The sequence below is a fragment of the Amyelois transitella genome, chromosome 14 (genome assembly GCF_032362555.1).
Source record: "Amyelois transitella isolate CPQ chromosome 14, ilAmyTran1.1, whole genome shotgun sequence".
In the NCBI taxonomy this organism is placed as follows: domain Eukaryota; kingdom Metazoa; phylum Arthropoda; class Insecta; order Lepidoptera; family Pyralidae; genus Amyelois; species Amyelois transitella.
In genome coordinates, this window is record NC_083517.1 from 10,294,472 (window position 1) to 10,320,053 (window position 25,582).

The window sequence follows — 25,582 nt, forward strand, 5'->3', positions numbered from 1 at the left end:
AGCACCTTTGTACTACAATTACTGTATTAAATGCTCCTGTATATAATTTTGTGAACACAAATAAATAAATTAAAGATTATTTTGCTCAAAACAGAATATTTAAGTCACTTTTTGCATTAAAAATGAAACGTGCCGTGTGGTTTTCGGCACTATAGAATAGAACCACTCCATATCTTTCCCATGGATGTCGTAAAAGGCGACTAAGGGATAAACTTAGGATATATATATATATATATATATATATATATATATATATATATATATATATATATATATATATATATATGTATAATCATATAAAGTCGCAGGCGGCATATATATATGCCGCCTGCGACTCCGGGATGAAAACTAGTTATTCCTAACCTATTTGTTATTCTAGGTCTTTAGCTACCTACATACCAAATTTCATCATAATCGGTTCAGTAGTATTTGCGTGAAAGAGTAACAAACACACATACATTTTAAAGACCTTGCATGTATTCTGTAATGTCACAGAGATTAAACTTGCCCCAACCAAATTTCCTTGTTTTGAGGAATTAAGTAGATCTCATATTGGGCAACAATAATAATTAACGTTAATTAATACGAAAAACATTACAATACAATGAAACTGCAATTGAGTTTGGAATTCATTATTAAAAACTTAGAAAATATTTACATTATGAGTATTCTATTGTTAATATTATGATGTGATGAGATTCTTGGCTTATTCCTTACTCGCCTTATTCCAAACTGGCCATGAAAACCAATTAAGTATCTAAACCCACTAATAAATTGTTTTGCAAACATTTAAAGAATACTTATTAAAGACTGAACTGCGTATTTGAGTACCATTGTCAATGTTTATAAATCTAATAATTATAAATGATCTTATATCTTTAATCATTACATATGTCAATTATTTTAACTGTTATCTTGAGTAAATCCAAATTGGCTTAATTATAGAATTGAGATTCAAACAGTGACAGGTTGCTAGCCCATCGCCTAAAAAAATAATCACAAATTTGTAACTACCCCTTAGTCGCCTTTTACGTCATCCATTGGAAAAAGCTGCAGTGGTACTATTTTTTTTTGTTCTGGTGCCGGGAACCACACGGCACTGAATAACAAATGTCGGACGGAATTTTTTTAAAAATACCATACTGTTATTTAATTTTTTAATGTGGTATGATTTAAAAACATGCAGAATAAGGAATAAGCCGAATAATTACTAAATACCTCTATTGCCTCTGCATCGTCGTCTTGGCTTCGTCCATAGAGCCTTCCTCTCCCAGAATTTGGACATTCCTCACCTGTTTCCTTGTTGGAGCCGCTGTGGTTAACTCTGTAGGGGGTGCTGGAGTCGGCATGAAGTCTGGACTAATAGCCAACATCAACATCTTCAATAGAAGAGCTTCTCTTATCTCTGGAGGAAGAAATTCAGGAGTTTCCTCAACGCGGTTTGATGAAGAGCCTGTGTTATCATAAGGACGATTGTACACGCGTCTCCGAGGCACATAACGCTGACTTTCATATTGAGGGTTGTCGTAATTCTGAACCTGATTTGTATAAACTTCTTGCTGCCTGTACTGATTCTGATCATACCTGTAGTCATATCGGTCATCTTCAGGATACTGCCGGCCCATATTGTCATATCTGTTGTAATACTGTGGCTCTTGTCTGAATAATAGAGGTTGGTATGGAGGGCCCGGCGCGACGATTTGATCCATCAGGGCTTGCAGTCGATTCTGCCTCAATATCAGAATTTGGAGCAAGCGTTTCAAGTCCCTGGTACTTACGGGAGCTGATATGGAGTTCATTTCGTCTATGGGCTCGTATCGTGGTTGGAAATGCACTTGAGGTTGTGGGCGGTATGGGTTGACATATCTTGCTTGATACCCCTGTATTGGCACACCCCTTTCGTCAACTGGTATAGGAATTATACGAGTCACTGGCCTAACTTCATAGGGTGCTTCTGTATGACGTAACACTGTCGCGACTTCAGGAGTCGTTGCCTTCGTTTGAGGGGCGACTGTCGTTTCCCTTATGAATTGTGGCTCCAATATTTTGTTCTGATACTCGTAGAGAAAGGGCCGCTGGTTACCTATAGGAACTGGTGACCCAGGGTTGTCTTTTAAATACTCATTAGTTCGGAAATGAACGGCAGCTGGGGGCCTTCTGTAAATAGCTTGCTGATAAATGCTTTCATCGGTATCTCTCTCTGGTGGAATATGAACTACTGGCACTGGATTTGAGGTCACATTTGCGTGATCAAAAACACGGCCCGTGCTAGCTTCGATAGTCGTTTCTTGATCCTGACTCGATGCTTGTTGAAACTGCTGTTGAATTTTTTGTCTTGCTGCGACTAGGGAGTGTATTGGCACGAGTCTTGCACGTGGTGTTGTGGTGGTGAATAGAGGTCGTACAGTCCCAAGGGATAAATGGCTTCCGTATACATCAGTGGAATCATCTCCAACAGACTGCTGCAAGCTAATCATGCGTGGATTAGGACTGGTTCCAGATAATTCTCGTCGAATCGTATTAGCTTTATTCGGATCGTGTTCAGGTCCTTTTTCAGTGACATGTTCATAAACAGGCTTCACAGTTGAAGGTAACTTCGTAGTTGTTTGTTTTGTTATCAAATCATCACCCGCCGTAGTCATTGGTTTCAAAACTTGAGTCCTAGATTTCACACTTTCTTCCGATTTAGGCTTGTACAAATTGAGAATATTGCTAGTTGTTTCTTCAGCTTTTTGTTTTTCGGTCGTAGTTTCTACAATATTGGCACCTGGTCTCGGTGAACTTGGATATAATCTTCTCCTAGGAATGTTTTGTACCACTGTACCTCTTGTAGTAAATCCGCTTCTAGTGGGATACACAACAGTTGGTAGAGGCCTCCTAGTTGTCGATGACACTGTTTTATTCATCCTCACTACCATCATGGGGGTAGGAGTAGTTGTAGTGGTTGTCACCGGCACCGGCGTGCTGTCACTCGATGATGAATAGGTCACTCGTTTAATCTCACCATCTTGATCGATATACCCAAAGGTTCCTTTCACGTTACCCAGAACATCCCTACTTTCAATTTTGAATGTTCCGTCATCAGCTTCATAGCCGATAGTGTAAGATCCATCGTCATTAAGTCTCCTTATCTGTTTGACAATTTCTACTTTTGACGGGTCACCTGTTTCGCTTGCTTTCAGAATTTCTTTGGTGGTGTTAGTTGGGTGTTCAGTTGTGGCATCTTTGGTAGTATTAGTATCGGCTGTGGCAATAGTGAGGCACGCGATTAGGATGAGCAGCATCATCTCGGCAGGCGGCGCAGAGGCATGACGCGGGTTTGCTATGGCTGCGCGCGCCGCACAGCTTGCCTATATAAAATGAAGCCACCCACACCACTCGCGTCCTCGCCGTGCGAACGCCTTGCGTAATCATCCCCATTGTTGTCATTTCATTATCTGAAACGGAAAATCTTTTTTCTGTGCATCTACTTATGTAGTAAGATCCCAATTGTTTAATTGTCCGAGCCGTTTTGTAAAACTGCACATTTGTGGACACTTTTTTTTTAGTTTTAGCAACTTTTGTGGGTCATGTTTGATCGAACGATTGTCTAATATTTAATTGCTCGATTGTTTCCAAAATATTGTTAGTTAATTTATTCCATTCGATGTTTGTTTCCAGATTCCCACGGCAGTGCTCAATGTCATGTTTAATTGCTTGTAGTTTTTGGGTCGGCGTGAAATGAAATGAATGTCTGAACGAGATGTAGCTCCGTTGATTTTGATTCCGCAATGTGTCTTAAATTGGTCAATTCAATTTGGCTTGTGGTCGCATCAAAGTGCGTAAGGAATTGTCTCATAAGTTTTATAATTGTTCTTCACCAAAACCGTCGTAAGACCTTTTCGGCTTATCGTTTTTCATTCACATTGTAAGGGAAATATTATTACATTTGTCGTGGGAACCCACTATTCCTGAGTATAATGAAATAGTCCTTAGTATGTTATTGTGTGTAGAACAAAGGTAGTATTGTACGGCTCGCCTTCATTATTCAACATAGGTAATTGAAATGTGTTTTTAATATCCACCGTAATCGAAATATTTTTTGAAACCTTATTCTATAGTATTTTCTTATTCTTATTATATATAGTGTTTTCTGTTAGTCGCAATTATCTCATACGATGTTAAAGCCTTAATTTCCGAAACAAAAAATATTTAATACGCATAAATGAATGTAAAAAGTAACTATATGTGTGGTTCCGAGCATCAAAAGAAAAAAGAATAGGACCACTCCGTCTCTTCCCTAAGGCGACTAAGGGATAGGCTTATAAACTTTGGATTCTGCCTTTGGGCAGTGGGTTAGCAACCTATTTGAATCTCAATTATATCATTAAGCCAAACAGCTGAACGTGGCCTATCAGTCTTTTCAAGACTGTTGGCTCTGTCTAGCAAGGGAAATAGATATGATCATATTTTTATATGTATGTTATATGCATTCCCCTTTCGACTCATTATATCTACACCCGACTGTTCATATACGTAATTTTTGCGTCAAAGGTTTGCGTGCGCGCATGCACTTACAATGCGATCTGTCACATACAGATTTTCAAGCGTGTAAGAGCGATAGAATCTCTTACATAACATCTACCATCTTTGAAGTTACGTACAGTACGCGTAAGGTACCGTGTGGTTCCTGGCACTAAAGAATAACACTTCAAGTCGTAAAACGCGACTAGGGAATAGACATAATCGACTAGTGAACCATGAACCAAATATAGCTTTGGTTATTTAGAAAAGGTTGCTGAGAGATAGGCTTATAAACTTGGGATTCTTCTTTTAGGTGAAGGGCTAGCAACCTGGCACTATTTGAATCTCAATTCCATCATTAAGCCAAACAGCTGAACGTGGTCTATCAGTCTTTTCTAGACTGTTGTCTCTGTCTACGCCGCAAGGGATGTAGACGTGAACATATGTATGTATGTATGTATGTATAGATTACAGAGCGACGGTGGTCAAATCGATAAGGTGCCTGGTTGCGTGATGAGGAGAATGGTACCGGTTCGAATCCCATCGAAGTTATGTACATTAGTTTGAATACTAACCGACGCTCTTACGGTGAGGGAAAAATCATGAAGAAACCTGCATATTCAGGCAACTGGATGTGTAACCATAATCAATCCAATACAGGTCAGGTTTACCTGCAAAGGTTACGGAGGTCGGATGGGAGTCGCGTCGTGTAAAAACCTGACTCACCCAATCCAGGATCCATGTTCAAAGGCATACCCCGGGCTCCTCTCCAGAGTGAGGAGGATGCAACCGTTACCAACCTGCTGCATCTCCGTTTGGGGAGGTGCAATCAAAACTAAGTTTATAGAGGTAGAGAGAGCTCAACGACTTTTAATAAAAATCATGTATTTTTAATCTACTTATCTATATAATAAACTAAATAGGATCTTAAATATATACCCTTTAGCGAAGTTTGACTGCAAAAAAACTGTAATAACGTGGTTAAAAACCCAGAACTATCATAATATAGAATCATTATTAGAATTTATAGTATAAATATACATTTTCACACCTATTATACTATGTATCTTCATAATATATTCACTTTCACACTCTGCTATCATCTGGATAAGATTATTTCTTTTGTAATTAAGTAATGTTTTAGTATAAGTAACTTACAATCTGTACCCTTGGAGGAGCGGAGTCTCCTAACACAGGTATTACATACTTAACAGGAGACTTCAAACACTTTTGTTATTTACCATATTGTAAGTTAAAGAATAAATATTTTTTCATTTTCATTTTTCATTACTAAAGCCAAGAGTTAGTATAGAATAGATTATAATAAGTTTTAATTTCAGGTAACACAGCAGCGCCATCTCACCAATAGTGCTGTAACTTTGAAGCCTTATGTTGTAGTTTCTATTCTAAGTGAAGTTCATTGTAACCAAGTTGTTACTTTTCACAATTCACATGATTACATACTATGTAGCGTACATACATGACTATAGTTTATTGTAACAATGTTGTGTTCAGACGATAGATGGCGCTATGAAGTATTTCAGTAGAATTAACTTATTTCTGTGGGTTGATCGTATCTTTTAATTACTTTTTAAAGGAATTCCAAACCTAAATTCAAACAGGCTAGGCTAGATAGGCTTACAAACTTGAGATTCTCTTTTTAGGTGATGGGCTAGCAACCTGTAACTATTTGAATCTCAATTCTATCATTAAGCCAAATAGCTGAACGTGGCCTATCAGTCTTTTTAAGACTGTTGACTCTGTCTAACCCGCAAGGGATATAGACGTGATTATATGTATGTATGTATGTATCTTTATTGCACAGAAATTTACAGTTACATGGTTAAGGCATACATATAGTCACGTCTATATCCCTAATGGAGTTGACAGAGCCAACAGCTGTATTGCTTAATGATGGAATTGAGATTTAAATAGTGACAGGTTGCTTACCCATCGCCTACAAGAGGTATCACAACTATAGGATTTTAAAGATTTTATATCAATAGATATGTATTACTTCACCATTGTAATAAAGCCCTAAATTTGCTGCAAAAGTTCATGAGTAATGACTTGTGTTTGACCTTAACATTTGTAATAATGCCCACTTAGAGATTAATCGATGTGAGTGGATGACAATGACACATCCACATATGATTGAAGACATGATGTTGCAAGATTAATTGATTACAAGTACCTAGAGTTATTTATATCAACTTTTCTAAAGGCGAGTACAAGAAAATAAATGTCTCAGCGAATAAGTACATACATACATATAATCACGTCTATATCCCTTGCGGGGTAGGCAGAGCTAACAGTCTTCTAAAGACTGGTAGGCCACGTTCAGCTATTTGGCTTTAAGATAGAATTGACATTCAAATAGTGACGGGTTGCTAGAAGAAGAATACCAAGTTTATAAGCCTACCCCTTAGTCGCCTTTTACGACATCCATGGGAGAGTGATGGAGTGGACCTATTCTTTTTTTCTATTAGTGCCGGGAACCACACGGCGAATAAGTAGATACTTAAGGTATAATATAGTATAGTTGTTATGTTCTTTAGCTTGAGTTTACAAGATATGGTTTGTAAAAAGAAGTAGAGCTGATATCTAAGAATGTTTAGGGAATTATGTGGGCCATAATTATTATTATTTAGTTTGACCCCACATAAGTTCTATGTCAGACCCAATGGTTGACTGGTAGATAATGCTTCTAGCATTAAAGTCCGCCAATTGTGCTATACATTCGTATTTTGTGCAATGAATAAAATAAATAATAAGACTTGAGGCAGCATCTGCCATTCATTCAGAAGACTGGCAGAGTGGCCTCCTATTTCTTTCTATTAAGTCTTACTGTCCCTCTCTCTCTAAATATGGATAACTAGCGACTCGCCCCGGCTTCGCAACGATAAAACAAAAATTCAAATTTTTTTATTCATTACTATAGGATACTATATATCGCTTAATAATTGTCAAAACGTATGGTTTAACAACATTGGTTGACGTCAAATAAATTACTTAAAAACTAAGTTTACTGCCGCTTCCAAGGCGTCAGTGCAGAAGAAGCGGTAACAAAACATACAATGCTAATGTTATATACCTACATATAAATCTTTCTCTTGAATCTATCTTTTTCTTCCTCCTGGCTTTAGTCCCGGATGCATCCTCACCACTCTGGAGAGGAGCACGGGGTTTGTCTTTGACCATGGACCCTGGATTGGGTGAGTTAAGCTTTTACTCGAAGCGACTCCCATCTGACCTCCACAACCTGGCAGGTAAACCTAACCCGTATTGAATCGATCATAGGTCCACATCCAATTTACTGAATTTTCTGAATTTCCTCACGATCACGATGTTATCCATGTGTATATGTAATACCATAAATAACTTCGAAAATAGTCATTGGTACATGGTCGACGTGGGATTCGAACCTGTGCCTTTCTGCGCATCACGCATTTAAAGCGGGCACTTTACCGATTGGTCCACAGACGTTCAATTCTCTTGAATCTATCTATTAAACCCCAACTAAATACGTTGGGAAGTTTACAAAATTTCAGCATACATAATTATATACCATGTACTTATTGATGATATTGATTTGGTGTAACTTCTATGAATAAAAACACCATGAAATATTTATAAAAAAAGTATAATTTATTATTAAAACAAAATATTACAAATAATTAATCGTAAATTTTTACAGAGCGCTCCTCACGAAGCTTCACGGACTATCACGTACAAAACGTTTAAGGGTCCCTTCATACCAGGCGTCTTCCGAGCGTTACCGTGTTGTCAACGCCTACGTGTGCACCATGATGTACATATCGCGACGTCGACGCTGCGTAGGCGCAAGCTACACGGCGTCGCTCGAAAGACGCCCAGTGTGGGGGAGCCCTAACTTATACTAATCTAGCTATACTTAGGTATGATTAGACACAGATTATGTACACGTTTGCTTCAGACCCTCCAACTAGAGTTAGACACTTTCGCTCGACTGTTATAACACGGTTCACGCATCGACAAATTTTGTTTAATAAATTAAGTAACAATTGATATTGATGTCGAATTGATTAGTAGTCGTCTCAGATTTAGTCATTTTTCGGTAGCAAGTAATAAATTTCGTTGCAAAATTATACAGTCTACGCGACTTGTGAAAAGTCGTCGGTTGACTTATTCTCAGCATTCATCAATGGACTGACGGAACAAGACTAAGTATATCAAAAATGAAAACATTGAGAGAAATTCATAACTTTAAAAATGATGGCTAAAAGTCAAATTATTTACCGAAATATCGACGTACGAACCGCAAACTTTTAATAATTCTATCAGACCGACAAATTATGGCCTCCAAGTGTCGATCGGTCAAATTAGCTAAATCCTAATCCTAGAACTGAATTCCGTGCCCTCTCAGGAAGGCGTCTATCTGTCCCGACGAAGGTGATTCACCACGGGGCGCGACGTAGTAGTACTGAGGTTGCTGGGCCTGCACCCTTTGTGGGGCTGACTGCGCTGCAAGAGCAAGTCTTTGAGCCTGAGCCCTGGCCGCAGCACGGTCTCTTTGTAGCTGACTCTGTTGCAACTGTTGCTGTTGAGCAAACAACTGTTGGGAGCTCTGGAACTGCGCCTCGGCCTGCTGCCTCTGGTACACTTCTTGTGGATTCGCGTGCTGGATTTGGTGTCTGAAGAGAGGCACGTTAGGGGCCGGAGAAGGGTCTAGAGATATCTGCGGCGATGGTACGAAGGGCCGAGGAGACGCTTGCTGCTGAGCCACGTAGGGTTGCAGTCGCTGATTCAAGTTCAATTCTCCTTTAGTCTGAGGAAGCGATTGGAATAATTGCGTGTTGTATGACCCGCTTGAAGGGTCGTATACGAGTTCAGTGGAGTATAGAGGATTGCCGCTCGGTGCTGGAGAAGCAGTGAGAGTGGATTTGGTAGGATTGCTGATGGATGATGTAGTGGTTTGCAGCTGCTGGTTTTCGCGGTGGAACTTGGCGAATTCAGCTGCGAAGTCAATCTGTCCTGGACTTGGCCTACTTGTTGTGATAACTGCCGGGGCTGGAGAAGGTGAGTAGTTTGGTTCTGGGGTATATTGCACTTGAGGTTTCGGAGTCACTTGGACTAACTGCGGTCTGAAAGTTGTCGCTGGAGGTAACGCCCTCGCCGTGGTGGCGGGTAGTGGACGTGGAGTGATAGCGATGGGTTGAGCTTGATAAGTGGGTCTTCTTATGGCTGGGCGTTGAACAACTCTTTGTCTGATATGCTGCAGGGGTTCCTCTTCGGCTTCGTCCTCATCAGCGTCTCTGAAATCGTTCTGGAAGTAAGTCGTTGTGGGTCTAGCGGTAGTCGGCCTCAGCGCTGGTCTGGTCGGATAGTTGGGTACTCCATCGTCACGTTCACTGGAATCTGGTGCTGCTGGTTCGTTCTCTTCTTCTTCGTTTGGTTTGTTGGGGTCGCAAGGGTTGCCAGAGACGTAGGTGAACTCTCGCTTGTTGCCGTCGGGGTCGATGTAGCCGTATTTGCCGCGGACCACGCAGTCTGTGCCCCTGGTCTCCTCTTTAAAGGAACCGTCGGCAGCTTCGTAGCCGAATGTGAAACTGCCGTCGTCGTTTACCTGAAATTGGTAATAAAAAAAAAATTAATATTTTTTTTTCTGTACATGTAATAGTCGATGCAATGTGTGATAGGAATAGCTGCGGATAAATACATATGCATATACATAGAGTAGAATAAATATATTTTCAAAATTGGATAAAAGGTATCACTTATTGACGTCACATCACTTAAATCTAATTATAACTACTACCGCTTCCAAAACGCATGTGTAGAAGAAGCGGCGGAACAAACTACACTGCAATCACGTCTGTATCCCTCGCAGGGCAGACAGAGCCGACAATCTTGGAAAGACTGAAAGGCCACGTTCAACCGCAAAGCTAAGTGATGGAATTGAGATTTGAATAGTGACATGTTGCTAGCCCATCGCCTCATCATCCCAAGTTTATAAGCCATTCCCTTAGTCGACTTTTACGACATCCATGGGAAATATATGAAGTGGTTCAATTCTCAAGTGCTGGAAACCACACGGCAATGGCAAATACCTTATTATAATTCCTGAAGATATGGAGTGGTTCTATTCTGAAGTGCTGGAAAAAATGCGGCAATGGCAAATACCTTATTATAATTCCTTATGGTCTGCACGGGAGGCTGCTTATTGCTCTCGTGGGGAGCTGGCTGCTTCAATCTGGACTGAGTCCTGGGTCTGGGCTCGTACTCCTCGTCTTGTCTGTCCGTCGCCCGGTAGAGGGCGTCGTAGGCGTCAGCTGGTACTAGCACCACCTGGAATTGTTCAAGGTATGTTTCAGCTGGATTTCTATAGTTTCCGCATACTATGAGTATTATTGTTTAATTGGTATTATATTCAAATTTTAATGGTTACTTTTTGAATCTCATACATACATACATATAATCACATCTTTACCCCTTACGGGGTAGACAGAGCCAACAGTCTCATAAAGAGTGAAAGGTATTAGGCCACGTTCAGCTATTAGGCTTAATGATAGAATTGAGATTCTAATAGTGACAGGTTGCTAGCCCATCGCCTAAAAGAAGAATATTAGCATATCTCATAATCGCCTTTTACGACATCCAGGGAAAAGGGATGAAGTGGTCCTATTCTTTTCTCTATTAGTGCCGAAAACCATACGACAACAATAGAAAATTGATCTAATTTGAAACAGATGGAAATAAAAAAAGAGATCATACTAGTATTATTACATTCTAATGAATTTTGGTTTCGAGGTAATATTTTTGAACGGGCCGAGGAGGGTCTGTTAGGGCGCGTTTGAATAAAACAGAATTTCGGCTGTTCAAGGTGTAGTCTTAACGTCGTCTCGTCTTAGTTTCGATTGTCCTTTTTTCATCAGTCTGTCAGTCAGTTTTAGTCATCGTGTCTCTTCAAACCATGACATTGGCAGAATCACCGAAAGTCCGGTGGAAGCCGTTATATAGAAAAGAAAGAAAGTCAAAGCGTCTATTTGTCAATGGAGGCTGAACGGCCGCTACAATCTTCTATTGGTTCTCTCCACTTAATTAAGATATTGTCATAAGCTGAACTATGTATACTTACTACTAATAAGTTGAGAGGAAAATAAACGATTATTTATTTATTATGTGCCGTGTGGTTTCCGGCACCAATACAAAAAAGAATAGGACCACTCCATCTCTTTCCCATGGATGTCGTAAAAGGCGACTAAGGGATAGGCTTACAAACTTGAGATTCTTTTTTAGGCGATGGGCTAGCAACTTGTCACTATTCGAATCTCAATTCTATCTTAAAGCCAAATAGCTGAACGTGGCCTATCAGTCCGCTCAGGACTGTTGGCTCTGTCTACCCCGCAAGGGATATAGACGTGATTATATGTATGTATGTATGTATTTATTTATTATTTATTTATTGGTAATTTTCTCCTGACCTGGTTGCCGGAAGCCCTCTCCTGTGCTTGGGGTTCATATTCGTAAGCATCTTCTAAGGGCTGCTGCTGTATCCTGGGACGGGAGCGAGCGCCTGCTGCTATCCCTGTCGCAACTAGTAGAAAGAGTACCTGGAATAGAGAGAGACGGAATGTAAGATATTTTCTTATGCGTTTTGGTTTTTCAGAAAATAGGTCATTACAAAGTCCTATGGAAGAAGTTGTGGCCGTTTTACGGGTCTTTATGTACATTATCTTCTTTGTGTCGTGTGGTTCCCGGCACCAATACAAAAAAGGATAGGACCACTCCATCTCTTTCCCATGGATGTTGTAAAAGGCGACTAAGGGATAGGCTTACAAACTTGGGATTCTTTTTAAGGCAATGGATTAGCAACCTGTCACTATTTGAATCTCTATACTATCATTAAGCCAAATAGCTGAACGTGGCCATTCAGTCTTGACTGTTGGCTCTGTCTACATAGACGTGACCATATGTATGTATGTATGTATTATCTTGTTTCTCGGAGGGATAGGTAGAGGAAGATAAGGAGAAAAGGTTTCTTATTCGTAATAAATCTAATCGGATCGGGATAGCCCTATAAACTTGGGATTCTTCTTTTAAGCGACGGGCTAGCAATCTGTCACTATGTGAACCTCAATCTCATCATAAAACCAAACAGCTGAATGTGGCCTATCACTTTATTTAAGGCTGTTGGCCCTGTCTACCCCGCAAGGGATGTAGACGTGACTATAATATGTATGTATATACCTAATAAGGTGATTAATAATTTATGATCTCCCAAAAAAAAAATTGACAAGTTTGTTATTCTGTTAAACTCATGATATAACCTTTCATCTTTGTAGTCGCGTAAAACAAACATTTTGTTTACAATCCACTCAAGGGCTTTTAATTTCATGCCTTTAAACCATTGTCTTAACACGGGCGTAAGCGGACGCTATAGAGTAACTTTTATACATCATAGAGTGTTATATTAGGTTCGAGGTTTGACATCGCGAAAGATGAAATGCTTGCGGTTCTAAAACTGAAAATGCTTCAAAATCGGAAAAGTAGAAAAAGAAATGTCGGAAAGCAGACCCCAGGCTCCGAAGTAAGGTAGCGGAGGGTGTCACCGGGATCGCAAAATAATGAAAACTTGATTGATCTGGTTACGTCAACCCTAAAGTGGAGACCGCATTTAAATTCAGGAATGGGAACAGGTCTTTACTATAATTTCTATCATTCTTTTGTAAATAACACTCAAAAAAGTGCCGTGTGGTTATCGGCAACAATAAAAAACTAATAGTAATATTACGACATCAATGGGAACGAGATGAAGTGACTACTAACGGCTACGGGTTACGCTTATGTACTTGGGATTCTTCTTTTGGGCAACGGGCTAGCACTTACCAATATTTGAATCTCAATTCTATTATTAAGCCAAACAGCTGAACGTGGCCTATCAGTCTTTTCAAGACTGCTGGCTCTGTCTACCCCGCAAGGGATATAGACGTCATTATATGTATGTACACTCAAAAAAGGAAATAACCTTAAAAATATTTTTAAACATCAACAGCATAGTGGAAAAATAAAATTAAAAATTACATGACATTTAATTTGAAGATTTAGTTTAATTACATTTAATTACATGAATTTGAAGATTTAGAGGAAATGAGCGATATTGAAGATGGATGGAAGGAATTTAAAGAAAGAATTGTGAAAGTAGCTGTTGAAGTGTGTGGTGTAAGTAGAAGAAGGAAAGGAAAAAATCACAAAAATGCGTGGATGAGTAAAGATGTGCAAGAACTTGTGCGATTAAAGAAGAAAGCATGGCTGGATTTGTTAGCAGCAAAAGCTAACTTAAGAATGCAAGAGGTTATAGATGAAGATGTGAATGAAGCACGTAAGGAATATAAGAAAATGAAAGATTTGGTTAAGAAAGCTGTGATTAGAAAGAAAGAAGAGTATAAAGAGGATTTTGATAAAAGGCTATCAGAAGACTTTCAGTCAAATCTGAAAGTATTCTGGAAATCCGTAAGGTCAGCCCGAGGAAATACTATAACCAGAGAGCTGACTAGGATCAGATGCCAGGATGGTAGCGTTGTGAAAGGAGAAGAATGTGTACTAAAGATATGGAAGGACTATTTTGAAAGTTTATTTGAAAAAAGGAAGGAAATAAGAAAGATTTCTGCTATAGCGAAGAAAAAGAGAATGAGATGGAAGGCGAAATTGAAATGTTCGAAATTGTGGAAGCACTTAAGAGTATGAAAGCGGGAAAGGCTGCTGGGTGTGATAGAGTGTCGGTCGAGATGCTTAAAGCAGGAAAAGGCGTAGTAGCTAGTCAGTTGTACTGCCTTTTCAATTTGTGTTGGAGAAGCGGCCGAGTACCAAAAGATTGGTGTAAGGCTGTTATCGTGCCACTTTACAAAGGAAAAGGGTCACAGCTGGACTGCAAAAATTATCGTGGTATAAGCCTGCTTAGCGTCGTCGGCAAATTGTATGCTAAGGTATTGATTAATAGAGTCAGGAATGAAACTGATGACAAAATATGGGATGCTCAAGCGGGATTTCGAAAGGGAATGGGATGTACTGATCAGGTCTTTTCCTTGCGGTGCATAGCCGAAAAGTTTTTGGCCAAGAGTCAAAAAGTCTATTGCACATTCGTAGATCTGGAAAAGGCCTATGACAGAGTTGAGAGGAATGAATTGTGGTCAGCACTTTCTATGCATGGGGTGAGCAGTCTCTTAATACGAGCACTGAAATCCTTATATGAGGATTCGAGTGCTTGTGTCAGGATAAACGGAGCGCACACTGAGTGGTTTAAGATTGAGAAAGGCGTTAGGCAAGGATGTGTTGCGTCACCGTGGCTGTTCAACCTATTTATGGATAGCTGTTTGACAGATTTGAAAGAGTCTAAAAGTGGATTAAGGATGAATGAGTTACTCGTCAAATGTCTGCTCTATGCCGACGATCAGGTTATACTGGCGTCATCAGCGGAGGAGTTACAGGAGATGGTAAACTGTATGCATGAAGCTTTAAAAGAGAAAGGAATGAAAGTGAACGTAAGTAAAACTAAAACACTGGTTTTTGAAATGGAGAAAGAAATGACAGCATGTAATATTTTGATTGGAGGAGAAAAAGTGGAGCAAGTGAAAGAGTTTGTATATCTAGGATCAAAGTTTACATCAGATGGCAAGTATGATAGTGATATTGAAAGGAGAGTGAACGCGGGGAACATGGTGAATGGAGCTTTGCATGCCTTTATGAGCAGTCAGAAACTATCCAAAAAGGCTCGACTGGCTGTGCACAGGGGCGTGTTGGTCCCGACATTAATGTATGGGAGTGAAAGTTGGGTATGGCAAAAGAAGCATGAAAGCAGAATAAATGCAGTGGAAATGAGAGCGTTAAGGAGTATGATGGGTGTGAAATTGAGTGACAGGATAAGGAACAGCGTGATAAGGGAATGTTGTGATGTGAAAGAAGATGTAGTTACAGGAATAGAAAAGGGTATGTTAAGATGGTTCGGTCATGTGGAGAGGATGAATGAAAGCAGGTTGACTAAGCAGATATACAAGGAGAGTGTGGAGGGAAAGGTCGGAGTGGGAAGACCTAGACGAACGTATCTTGATCAAATTAAGGACGTCCTGGTAAAGGGTCAGGTCAAAAGTACCCGAAACCGCCGAGCTTGTATGAAGAGAGTTATGAATGTGGACGAAGCGAAAGAAGTATGCAGAGATCGTGGCAAGTGGAAAGAGGTAGTCTCTGCCTACCCCTCCGGGAAAGAGGCGTGATTTTATGTATGTATGTATGTATGACATTTAATTGCAAACATTTTTTAACAATAATAAGTATAGAACATATTATTATATACATATTTTATAGAACTTCTTATATTAAACACGAGTCATTACGCACTCTACAAAAGCCTTTCTATGCTCACTCTAAGGTGTCTCTAATGTAATTAACGTTGTCAAAGTTCAAGAGCGCTGTCGTTATAATTATTGTGCAGTAATTACTCTTAGTAATTATAACCAAGGATAATTTTCGGTTTAATTACATTACTGCGAAATTTGTTACAAAAAACAAGAAGTTCTTACTAAATAAAGGATCCGATTTACTTGAAATTAAGACTTCAATTAGCTTACTTGCCACCGTGCATAAATTCACTTTTTTCATTTCATCCACGATAAGAGGCTAAGGGCTAGACAGAGCCAACATTCTTGATAAGACTGAAAGGCCATGTTCAGCTGTTTTTATGATTGAATTAGCTTCAAATAGTAACAGGTTGCTAGCCCATCGCCTACAAGAGAAATCATTCCTAATTTAATAAACCTATCCCTTAATCGCCTTCTACGACATTCATGAGCAAGATATGGAGTTATTCTATCCTAGAGTGCCGGGAACCACACGGAAACAACTAACGACTAAGGGATAGGCTTATAAACTTGGGATTCCTCTTTTAGGCGATGGGCTAGCAACCTGTCACTAGTTGAATCTCAATTCTATCATTAAGCCAAATAGCTGAACGTTGCCATTCAGTTTTTCAACACTGTTGGCTCTGTCTACCCCGCAAGGGATATAGACGTGACCATATGTATGTATGTATTATCTTAAAACTAACATAACCTCATTAGTTTTTTCAATATGGCTACATTAATAAAACGAATCTCTACACCGCCTTACAAGCTGACCGTGTCAAATCAACACTTGCTTATTTGGCTGAAGTTACGAGTTACGACATAACAGATATCCGCACGTTCTCATCCGATGACCCACACGGTCAAGATCAACAGTCATCAACCGTTTAACCAGGTCAATATAATGATGGCCTCTGTGGCGCAGCGGTAGTACGCTTGTCTGTGACACCGGAGGTGCCGGGTTCGAATCCCGTTCAGGGCATGATGAGGAAAGAACTTTTTCTGATTGGCCTGGGTCTTGGATGTTTATCTATGTATATAAGTGTGTATTATAAAATATAGTATCGTTGAGTTAGTATCTCGTAACACAAGTCTCGAACTTACTTCGAGGCTAACTCAATCTGTGTAATTTGTACCGTAAATATTTTAAAAAAAAATTTTGGATCATGCCGATCAAAATTATTTAAGGTTTTATGTGAAGATTCGGCAGACGAAAACAATTTTAAAGAGAATTGAATTGCCGTGTGATTACCGGCACCAATAAAAAAAATTAATAGGACCACTCCGTCTCGTTCCCTTGGATGTCGTAAAAGGCGACAAAGGGATAGGCTTATAAACTTGGGATTTCTTTCGTAGGCGATGATCTAGCAACCTTTCACAATTTGAAACTCAACTCCACCGTAAAGCCATACAGCTAAACATGGTCTATCAGTCTGTTCAAGACTGTTGGCTCTGTCTACCCCGCAAGTGATATAGACTATCTTTTGTAGCAAAGAAAAAAACAGGCAATGGGCTAGTAACCTGTTACTATTGAATCTCGATTTCTTAATTAAGCCATACCGTTGAGCGTGGCCTGTTGGCTCTGTCTACCCCGCAAGGGATATAGACGTGATTATATGTATGTATGTATGTAATGTTATGCAGCTATGTTCAGGTCTTATATATTTAGGTCGCATTCCATATTCTGTTGTAATGACTTTGTAATCGCTGAGTTGCATTTCGATATAAAACCAGTTATTATTAACTAGCTGTGCCCGCGACTTCGTCCGCGTGGAATAGTTATTTTGGGCATTATTGAAGCCCAATGAGCCCAAGGGGAAAATATGGAGTGGTTCTATTCTAATGTTCCGTAAACCACACGGCACGCTTTTTTAATGTATTTATCACTAACAACAAGAAGTATAATAGTTTCTTTTTAGACTGTCTATTACATCACCTAGTTCAATCAGCGGGTTGATGTGTTCATTACGATGTTTATCGGTATAATTACCGGTAATAATCGCGGTCAAATACCAATACCCAATTACCGGTATTTACTGGGGCATTGTAGCGCTTGGTATAATCATAGGGTATTCCCCGTTGCATCAATGACAATTTTATTGCTGTAAAGCATAGATTAATGTTAACAGATTACTTAACTAGTGCGTTGAGAAAAAAAATATTGTCTTGTCTATGACACCGGAGGTCCCGGGTTCCCAAGGGAAGATATATTTTCGTTTGCCACAAGCAGAGTTGTGGGCGCGGTTTAGTATTATTACAAACTAACTGTGCCCGGGACTTCGTCCGCGTGGAATAGTTATTTTGGACATCATTGAAGCCCTCAAGGATGAATAATTTTCCCTGTTTTTTTCACATATTCCATTATTTCTTTGCTCCTTATAGTTGCAGCGTGGTGTTATATAGCCTAAAGCCTTCCTCGACAAATGGTCTATTGAACGCAAAAAGAATTTTTCAATTCGAACCAGTAGTTTCTGATATTAGCGCGTGCAAACAAACAAACTCTTCAGCTTTATAATATAAGTATAGATGTGAAAATCTATCTGTTACACTTTGACGGCTTAACCGCTGTACGGATTCTGATGATTTTTTTTGTATCAATAATCTAAGTTTAAAAAGACAAGCTTAACTTAAGAAAATTCCGACGGTATGGGGTAAATCGGGAATCCGCGTTATTTAGCTGAAAAAGCTATCAATATAAATGAAAAGAGTGCTTTCACGATAACGACCTTCAGTTAAAATGAATGACACTCGTTTAGTTATATTACGGTTCATTCAATTTTGTTCACGACTATTCTTTAGTAGACAATATATAATTAGTTATTCAGAACAAACATTGCTAAATGAATGTAATGTGTTTGTATTGCCGCGGCTTTATGCAACTATGTATTAATCATGTCGTGATTTTAAAAATGAGATTGCCTTGTCTATATGTAGCAGTTTTATTCTATACAAGAGGCCGCCCGCGACTTCGTCCGCACGGAAACCCTATCAATCCCGAGGGAACTCCGGGATAAAAAGTAACGTATATGTTATTCTGGGTTTTCAGCTACCTACATACCAAATTTCATCGTAATCGGTTCAGTAGTTTTTGCGTGAAAGAGTAACAAACATCCATACTGACATACTTAAAAACTTTCGCATTTATATTGTTAGTAGGATTTATTTTCTAACTAGAGGCCGCCCGCGACTTCGTCCGCATGGAAACCCTATCAATCCCGCGGGAACTCTGGGATAAAAAGTAGCCTATGTGTTAGTCTGGGTCTTCAGCTACCTACATACCAAATTTCATGGTAATCGGTTCAGTAGTTTTTGCGTGAAAGAGTAACAAACATCCATACAAACTTTCGCCTTTATAATAGTAGTAGGATTTATGTACACAGATTACATCGAGAATGATAAACAAAATAACATACCTAGGTCATGTTTATTCCAAAAAAATGAATTTCTTAACATGTTTTTATATTTTACGTAATAGACAGTCTTTTATGATAACATGATTTAATCGATTATTGATATAAGCGATTTACCACCTCAACGATATTTCGTGACAAATTCAGTGATTTGCTAGACTTATTATGTAAATTTTGTCATGTATATAGTCACTACATGCTTGATATAATCATTGCGAGAATGATTACCATAGTTAGTCATGCGAATATGGCATGTATGGCATGGTAAACTAGTTTGTCGATACATGCATAATCACGTCTAGATCCCTTGCGGGGTAGACAAGTTCAACAGTCTTGACTGGTATTCCTTAATGATGTCATTGAGATTAAAATAGTGACAGGTTGCTTGCCTATCGCCTAAACGAATAATCCCAAATTTATAAGCCTATCCCTTAGTCGCTTTTTACGACATCCGTGGGAAGAGATGGAGTGGTCCAATTATTTTTTCTATTCGTGCCGGGAACCACACGGCACAGAAAACAAGTACTTATATTATACAAATTCTTTTTTCCATTGGTGCCGGGAACCACACGGCATATTTATCTAATCAGGGTATTTACCAGGAGCATGTCATAAGATAAGTGATTTAAGTGTCTTAATAATAAAACTGAGATTCAAAAAGATTGCTAGCCCATCGCCTAAAAGAATCTTTTCTTGGGAAGTCGCGTTTTACGACATCCATTGGAAAGAGATGGAGTGTTCTTTTTTTATTGGTGCTGAATGTAGGTACGGAACGACGTCATTAGTTAACATACATACATATGGTCACGTCTATATCCCTTGCGGGGTAGACAGAGCCAACAGTCTGGAAAAGACTGAATGGCCACGTTCAGCTATTCGGCTTAATGATAAAATTGAGATTCGAATAGTGACAGGTTGCTAGCCTATCGCCTAAAAAAGAATCCCATTTTAAGTCATTAGCCGCGTACCCACCTAGCGCACAGGCTCGCGCGGCAGCCTCGCGAGCCAGATGCCTCGGCTGGTGTGGACGTGCCTCGGGCTGCCTCGGGCGCACGTTTGCTCGGCTGAGCGCGGCTCGACCCCGAGCCAGATGTTGTCGGTAAACTTGACGCGCTCAAAGGTGCCTCAGTGAGCGCTGTGCGTTAGGTGGGAACGGTTAAGTTTTGGCTCGCGCGATGCTACTTCAAGTTTGTCTCTTGCCGTCTATTTCCATATTGGTGGCGACGCTCATAAATTTTTCTAATCCAGAAGCGTCTAGGTTTTATCTTGATACGTGACTGTTTTTGTTTTTTTAAACAATAAGCAGCTAGGAAAATAGCTGCAGCTGAAAATACACGACTGTCCATTTCGAATACTCGCGGACTTGTGACGGCTCAGCCTGCCTCGCGAGGCGGCCTCGTGTAAATTGGACAAAACTACTGAGGCTGCCTCGGGAGCCATCGCTCGCGATCCGGACACCGAGGCTGCCGCGCGAGCCTGTGCGCTAGGTGGGTACGCGGCTATTAGTTAAATTGCACGTTTTTCGCACACTTTCACTAGGTGCGCCTGCGTTTGTCAGACGAAGGTGACATTATAGAAACTGGCGTGTTCGGGTGAACTTATGTAATTTTCATTTGTGTTCACTTGCTACTATCTCATTTCATATTTGATTTTCTTATATCAAAGCATTATATTGAGCTAATCCTAAGTAATTTCAAAACTTGATAACTCGACATACATACATATGGTCACGTCTATATCCCTTGCGGGGTAGACAGAGCCAACAGTCTTGAAAAGACTAAATGGCCACGTTCAGCTATTTGGCTTAATGATAGAATTGAGATTCAAATAGTGACAGGTTGCTAGCCCATCGCCAACAAAAATAATCTCAAGTTTATAAGCCTATCCCTTAGTCGCCTTTTACGACATCAATGGGAAAGCGATGGAGTGGTTCTATTCTTTTCTCATATTTTAATTTTTTTTTAAATTTTGTTCCGGGGCCCGGGTTCCGATACGATTCCTGCATACTGACAACAAAAACAGGTGACTTGTTAAGATAAATTTCACAGTCATCAACGTTTCAACATATTATATTCAACAATAGCTCATAAGCCACCTGTGGCCATTATAGATTATAATTTTTGTCAACTCGGCCGTGACTTACAGCACGGCTACGTTTGATACGATCAGTGTTTTGTTTGAAATGTCAGATTACGATAACTCCCTAAATGTTGAACTCCTATGAAGGTAAATATGTTTAATTATTGTACCTTTTTATGGTTATATGGAGAGATACAGATATGCCTGTATAAAATAGATTTCGTGACGTGATGTGATCAAGTGTAAAAAGTTAGTTGAGTCTGAAACGGTATAAACTTGTTAAGATTCATTGATTCATTCATATGATCACGTCTATATCCCTTGCGGGGTAGACAGAGCCAGCAGTCTTGAACTGATAGGCCACGTTCAGCTGTTTGGCTTTAAGATAGAATTGAAATTCAAATAGTGACAGGTTGCTAGCCCATCGCCTAAAAGGCGAATCCCAAGTTTATAAGCCTATCCCTTAGTCGCCTACGACATCCATAGGAACGAGATGGAGTGGCCCTCTTTTATTATCGGCGCCGGGAACCACACGGCACAACAACGAACACTTCAATTACCTAATTTAAAGTGAGCTAATTCAGATGTCTTTACACAAAACTTACATAACCCAAGGCCGAGCATGTGACATTATCAATTAATCTACAATTTCTCCACGTACCCCGCAGCTGTAGGCCAGTCGTGAGGTTTCTCAACCTGGTATTGCTCCGGTATTTTTGGGTGGTCTCATTGAATCTTAATGGGTATTATACGAGTAAGATAATTTTACGACGGTCCGCGGTCAGCGTAGGAGATTGGCTTTATTAATATTGCGATATGTCCTTGATTTCTTCAACAAGAATGAAATGTATGTACTTATATTAAAAGCTGATAATGTAATGCATGTTATATACCTATATACATACGTACATTAAGACACGTCTTTGCGGTGTAGACAGAGCCAACAATCTTGAAAAGACTGACAAGTTACATTCAGCTGTTTGGCTTAATGATAAAATTGAGATTCAAATAGCAGCTGATATGCCTTTCAGTCTTTACAAGACTGTTGGCTCTATCTACCCCGCTAGTGATATAGACGTTATTATAGTAGCAACCTGTCACAATTTCAATCTCAGTTCTATTTAGACCGAATGTGATCATATTTAAGGAATAAATGATGTTTGATGATTATTAAATTATATCATTAAGCCAAACAGATAAACATTTTGAGTCTTTTCAAGACTGTTGGCTCTGTCTGCCCCGCAGGGGAGGTAGACGTGAGTATATGTATGTATGAAAAATAACAAGTCAATCAAGGGAACGGCTTATAAACTTGGGATTATAGATTAACTTAGGATTATATAATGCTATCTGCCATGAAGTTTAAAATAAGTAAGTTATCTTTATCTTAATAAGTAAGTTATCTTTATCTGTAAATTGTTGAAACTACACACCATTAACTTGATGATCGAATGATGGTATTGATCCGATATTAACCCGTAATTTAGCAGCCGTATCATAAATGATACACTTAACCTTTGGCCTGATTTACTATAGATTTTTATGACAAGAGATGATATTGTAAATACACACTTCGGTATTTTATTAAATTTATTTCTTGATCAGCTGTTGGACTTGTTAGAATTGAGATTCAAATAATGACAGGTTGCTAATCTATCGCCTATAAGAAGAATCTCAAGTATATTAGCCTATCAGTCGCTTTTTACGACATCCATGGGGAAAAAATGGCGTAGTCCTATTCTTTTTATTTACTTATTACATAGTCATTTCTATGTTTTTTCTTCGGTATCCAAACAATATGAAGATCTACATACGTCTGCAATTGAAACAGTGACATCTTTTCACTTGCCACAACCTCTGTACTTCTTTGTCATAATTCACAATGGACATGTCTGTTCTATAGCAATATTATCTCAACGCTCAGAAGCTGTAAAATTACCTAGTCTATAGGGGTTCCGCGTTATTTGGCATAATGGCATCACGATGAAGCCATTCATACCACGATTTATTTGGACAAAGATTTAGGATATAAACGGTCACGAACGAATTGACAAGTTTAGCCGGCAGTTAGAGAAGAAGAATAAAAAGATTGATATTTTTTAAACAATGCCGTATGGTTCCGTCTGTATCCCTTGCTGGGTAGACAGAGCCAACAGTCTTAAAAAGACTGAAGAAGAAAGGCCACGTTCAGCTGCTTGGCTTAATGATAGAATTGAGATTCAAATAGTGACAGGTTGCTAGACCATCGCCTAAAAGAAGAATCTCAAGTTTACAAGCCTATCCTTTAGTCGCCTTTGACGGCATCCATGGGAAAGAGATGGAGTGGTACTATTATTTTTTCTATTGATGCCGGGAACCACACGGCCCAACGAAATTTATTAACAACAAAAATGAACGCGACACATGAGCCTCCTGTTTTGAAGTCGGTCAAAATATGTACCTACATTCGCACGAAAACGTTGCGTAGGCGCACACACAATGTCGAAAGTAAAAAAAACGGATGTAAATTGTCATTTGATTAGAGCTATTTATTTGTCGTTTGCGGTGTGGAAGAGTCTTCCGCGGAGACACGCGATTACGACATATTCCGACGATTCGTCCGAACTCTTGTTATATTGGTACTCGTACAGCGAAAGTTCGTGTTAGGTTATATTTTTTATAAAGTAAGTAGGTATGCAGCGGGAGCGATGATTCGGCTCGACCGCCACCAGAGGGAAGATTTTCCGCCAGGCTAGGGGTTATGCCTGGGGAACCGCGGCTCCGATTTTGTTGTGTCGGAGGTTGTATATATGCTCCAATCCGTGAAATCTTTGCTTGCGCGATTTAGGGTTTTTAGCTGTTTTTTGACTGATAGCGTCGCGTGATTTTATTTTTTATTGTTGTGACTTGTGGCGTATAGATATCGCCACAAGTATATGTAACTATCTAACATATATTATTCCTTGCTTAAATACCATACACACTAAACTAATAAAAAATTTAAAAAAATGTTCATTTACGCCTAAAAGAAGAATCTCATTTTTATAAGCCTTTATAACTTTAATAGCCCTTAGTCGCCTTTTACGACATACATGGGAAAGAAATGGAGTAGTACTATTCTTTTTTATTGGTGCCGGGAACCACACGTCACATATTATGTACCTATATCATATATTAAGTAAATAAATCTATTTCTATGATTGCCTTGCGATAAACATCAACGTCACAGCATATTAATTTTGTGATCTAATTTCTCAATACATATATGTAATTACTTGCTCATAATTAAACAACTATTTCTCAAGTGTTAAATTATGTTTCAATTTTAAAATTTAACATTTATAGCCTAATTAAGTTAGGTCTACGACGTAATTAAGACATATGAGGCGATAAAATTACAAATTTGTGTTTTAACGGCTATGGATCATTTCAAATGACGGCCGCTGTGGCGCAGCGGTAGTACGCTTGTCTGTGACACCGGAGGTCCCGGGTTCGAATCCCGGTCAGGGCATGATGAGAAAAGAACTTTTCCTGATTGACTTGGGTCTTGGATATTTATCTATATAAGTATTTATTATAAAATATAGTATCGTTGAGTTAGTATCTCGTAACACAAGTCTCGAACTGACTTCGAGGCTAACACAATCTGTGTAATTTGTCCCGTATATAATTATTTATTTATTTAAATGTCCGTTACTAGAAAAATCAAGTGTGAAGTGATAAATCACGTTTACTATCATTCCCACGAACATTTCGGGTACTAGTTTCTTAGTGCGAACCTAGACCACGTTTAGAATTTACATAATCACTAGATCCAGGTTCTTCTTCATAGCTTTAGTCCTGGTTGCATCGTCACCACTCTGGAGAGGAACCCGGGGTATGCCTTTGGATCCTGGATTGGGTGAGTCAGGTTTTACAGGTTTTACACGAAGCGACTCCCGTCTGACCTCCGCAACTATTATTATATTTATTTATTTAAGTTTAAACCTTCGAGATAACCCATAGAGTTCATTTAAGTATATCTATAAAAAAATTTGAAGGTCACTTATGTAATATCAAGCCTATATAATTTAAAAATATATGGACTAGTAGTAAACACATTTCGTAAGTGATCGAGTTTTAACGAGTTCCAATAAAAATATCGAGAATTACTTGTTGCAAAAGGTGGTTATCAAAACTAATGTGCCGCTTGAATAAATTGGTATGTATAGGTAGTACAAGAAAGGCTCCGTCCAT

General features: G+C 39.2%; 2 protein-coding genes across 2 annotated transcripts in view; both read right to left on the reverse strand.

Annotated features, from left to right (window-relative positions):
- Window positions 1–1,220: 1,220 nt before the first annotated feature.
- Window positions 1,221–3,287, reverse strand: LOC106132247 (uncharacterized). Its single transcript, XM_013331608.2, has one exon. The coding sequence runs from the start codon at window positions 3,285–3,287 to the stop codon at window positions 1,221–1,223; it is 2,067 nt and encodes a 688-aa protein (XP_013187062.2).
- Window positions 3,288–8,315: 5,028 nt separating this feature from the next.
- The window catches only part of LOC106132404 (probable basic-leucine zipper transcription factor R), a 40,104-nt gene continuing 22,837 nt past the window's right edge, over window positions 8,316–25,582 (reverse strand). Inside the window, exons 2-4 of the mRNA XM_060947693.1 lie at window positions 11,967–12,095; window positions 10,666–10,830; window positions 8,316–10,108 (exon numbers count right to left, since the gene is read on the reverse strand). Of these exons, the coding sequence (XP_060803676.1) occupies window positions 8,882–10,108; window positions 10,666–10,830; window positions 11,967–12,095 (1,521 nt within the window). The 3' untranslated portion in view covers window positions 8,316–8,881. The remainder of the gene's footprint in view (window positions 10,109–10,665; window positions 10,831–11,966; window positions 12,096–25,582) is intronic.

Bases quoted from the DNA above. Each gene is read 5' to 3' on its own strand.
- LOC106132247 (XM_013331608.2), bottom strand. From the start codon at position 3,287: ATGATGCTGCTCATCCTAATCGCGTGCCTCACTATTGCCACAGCCGAT.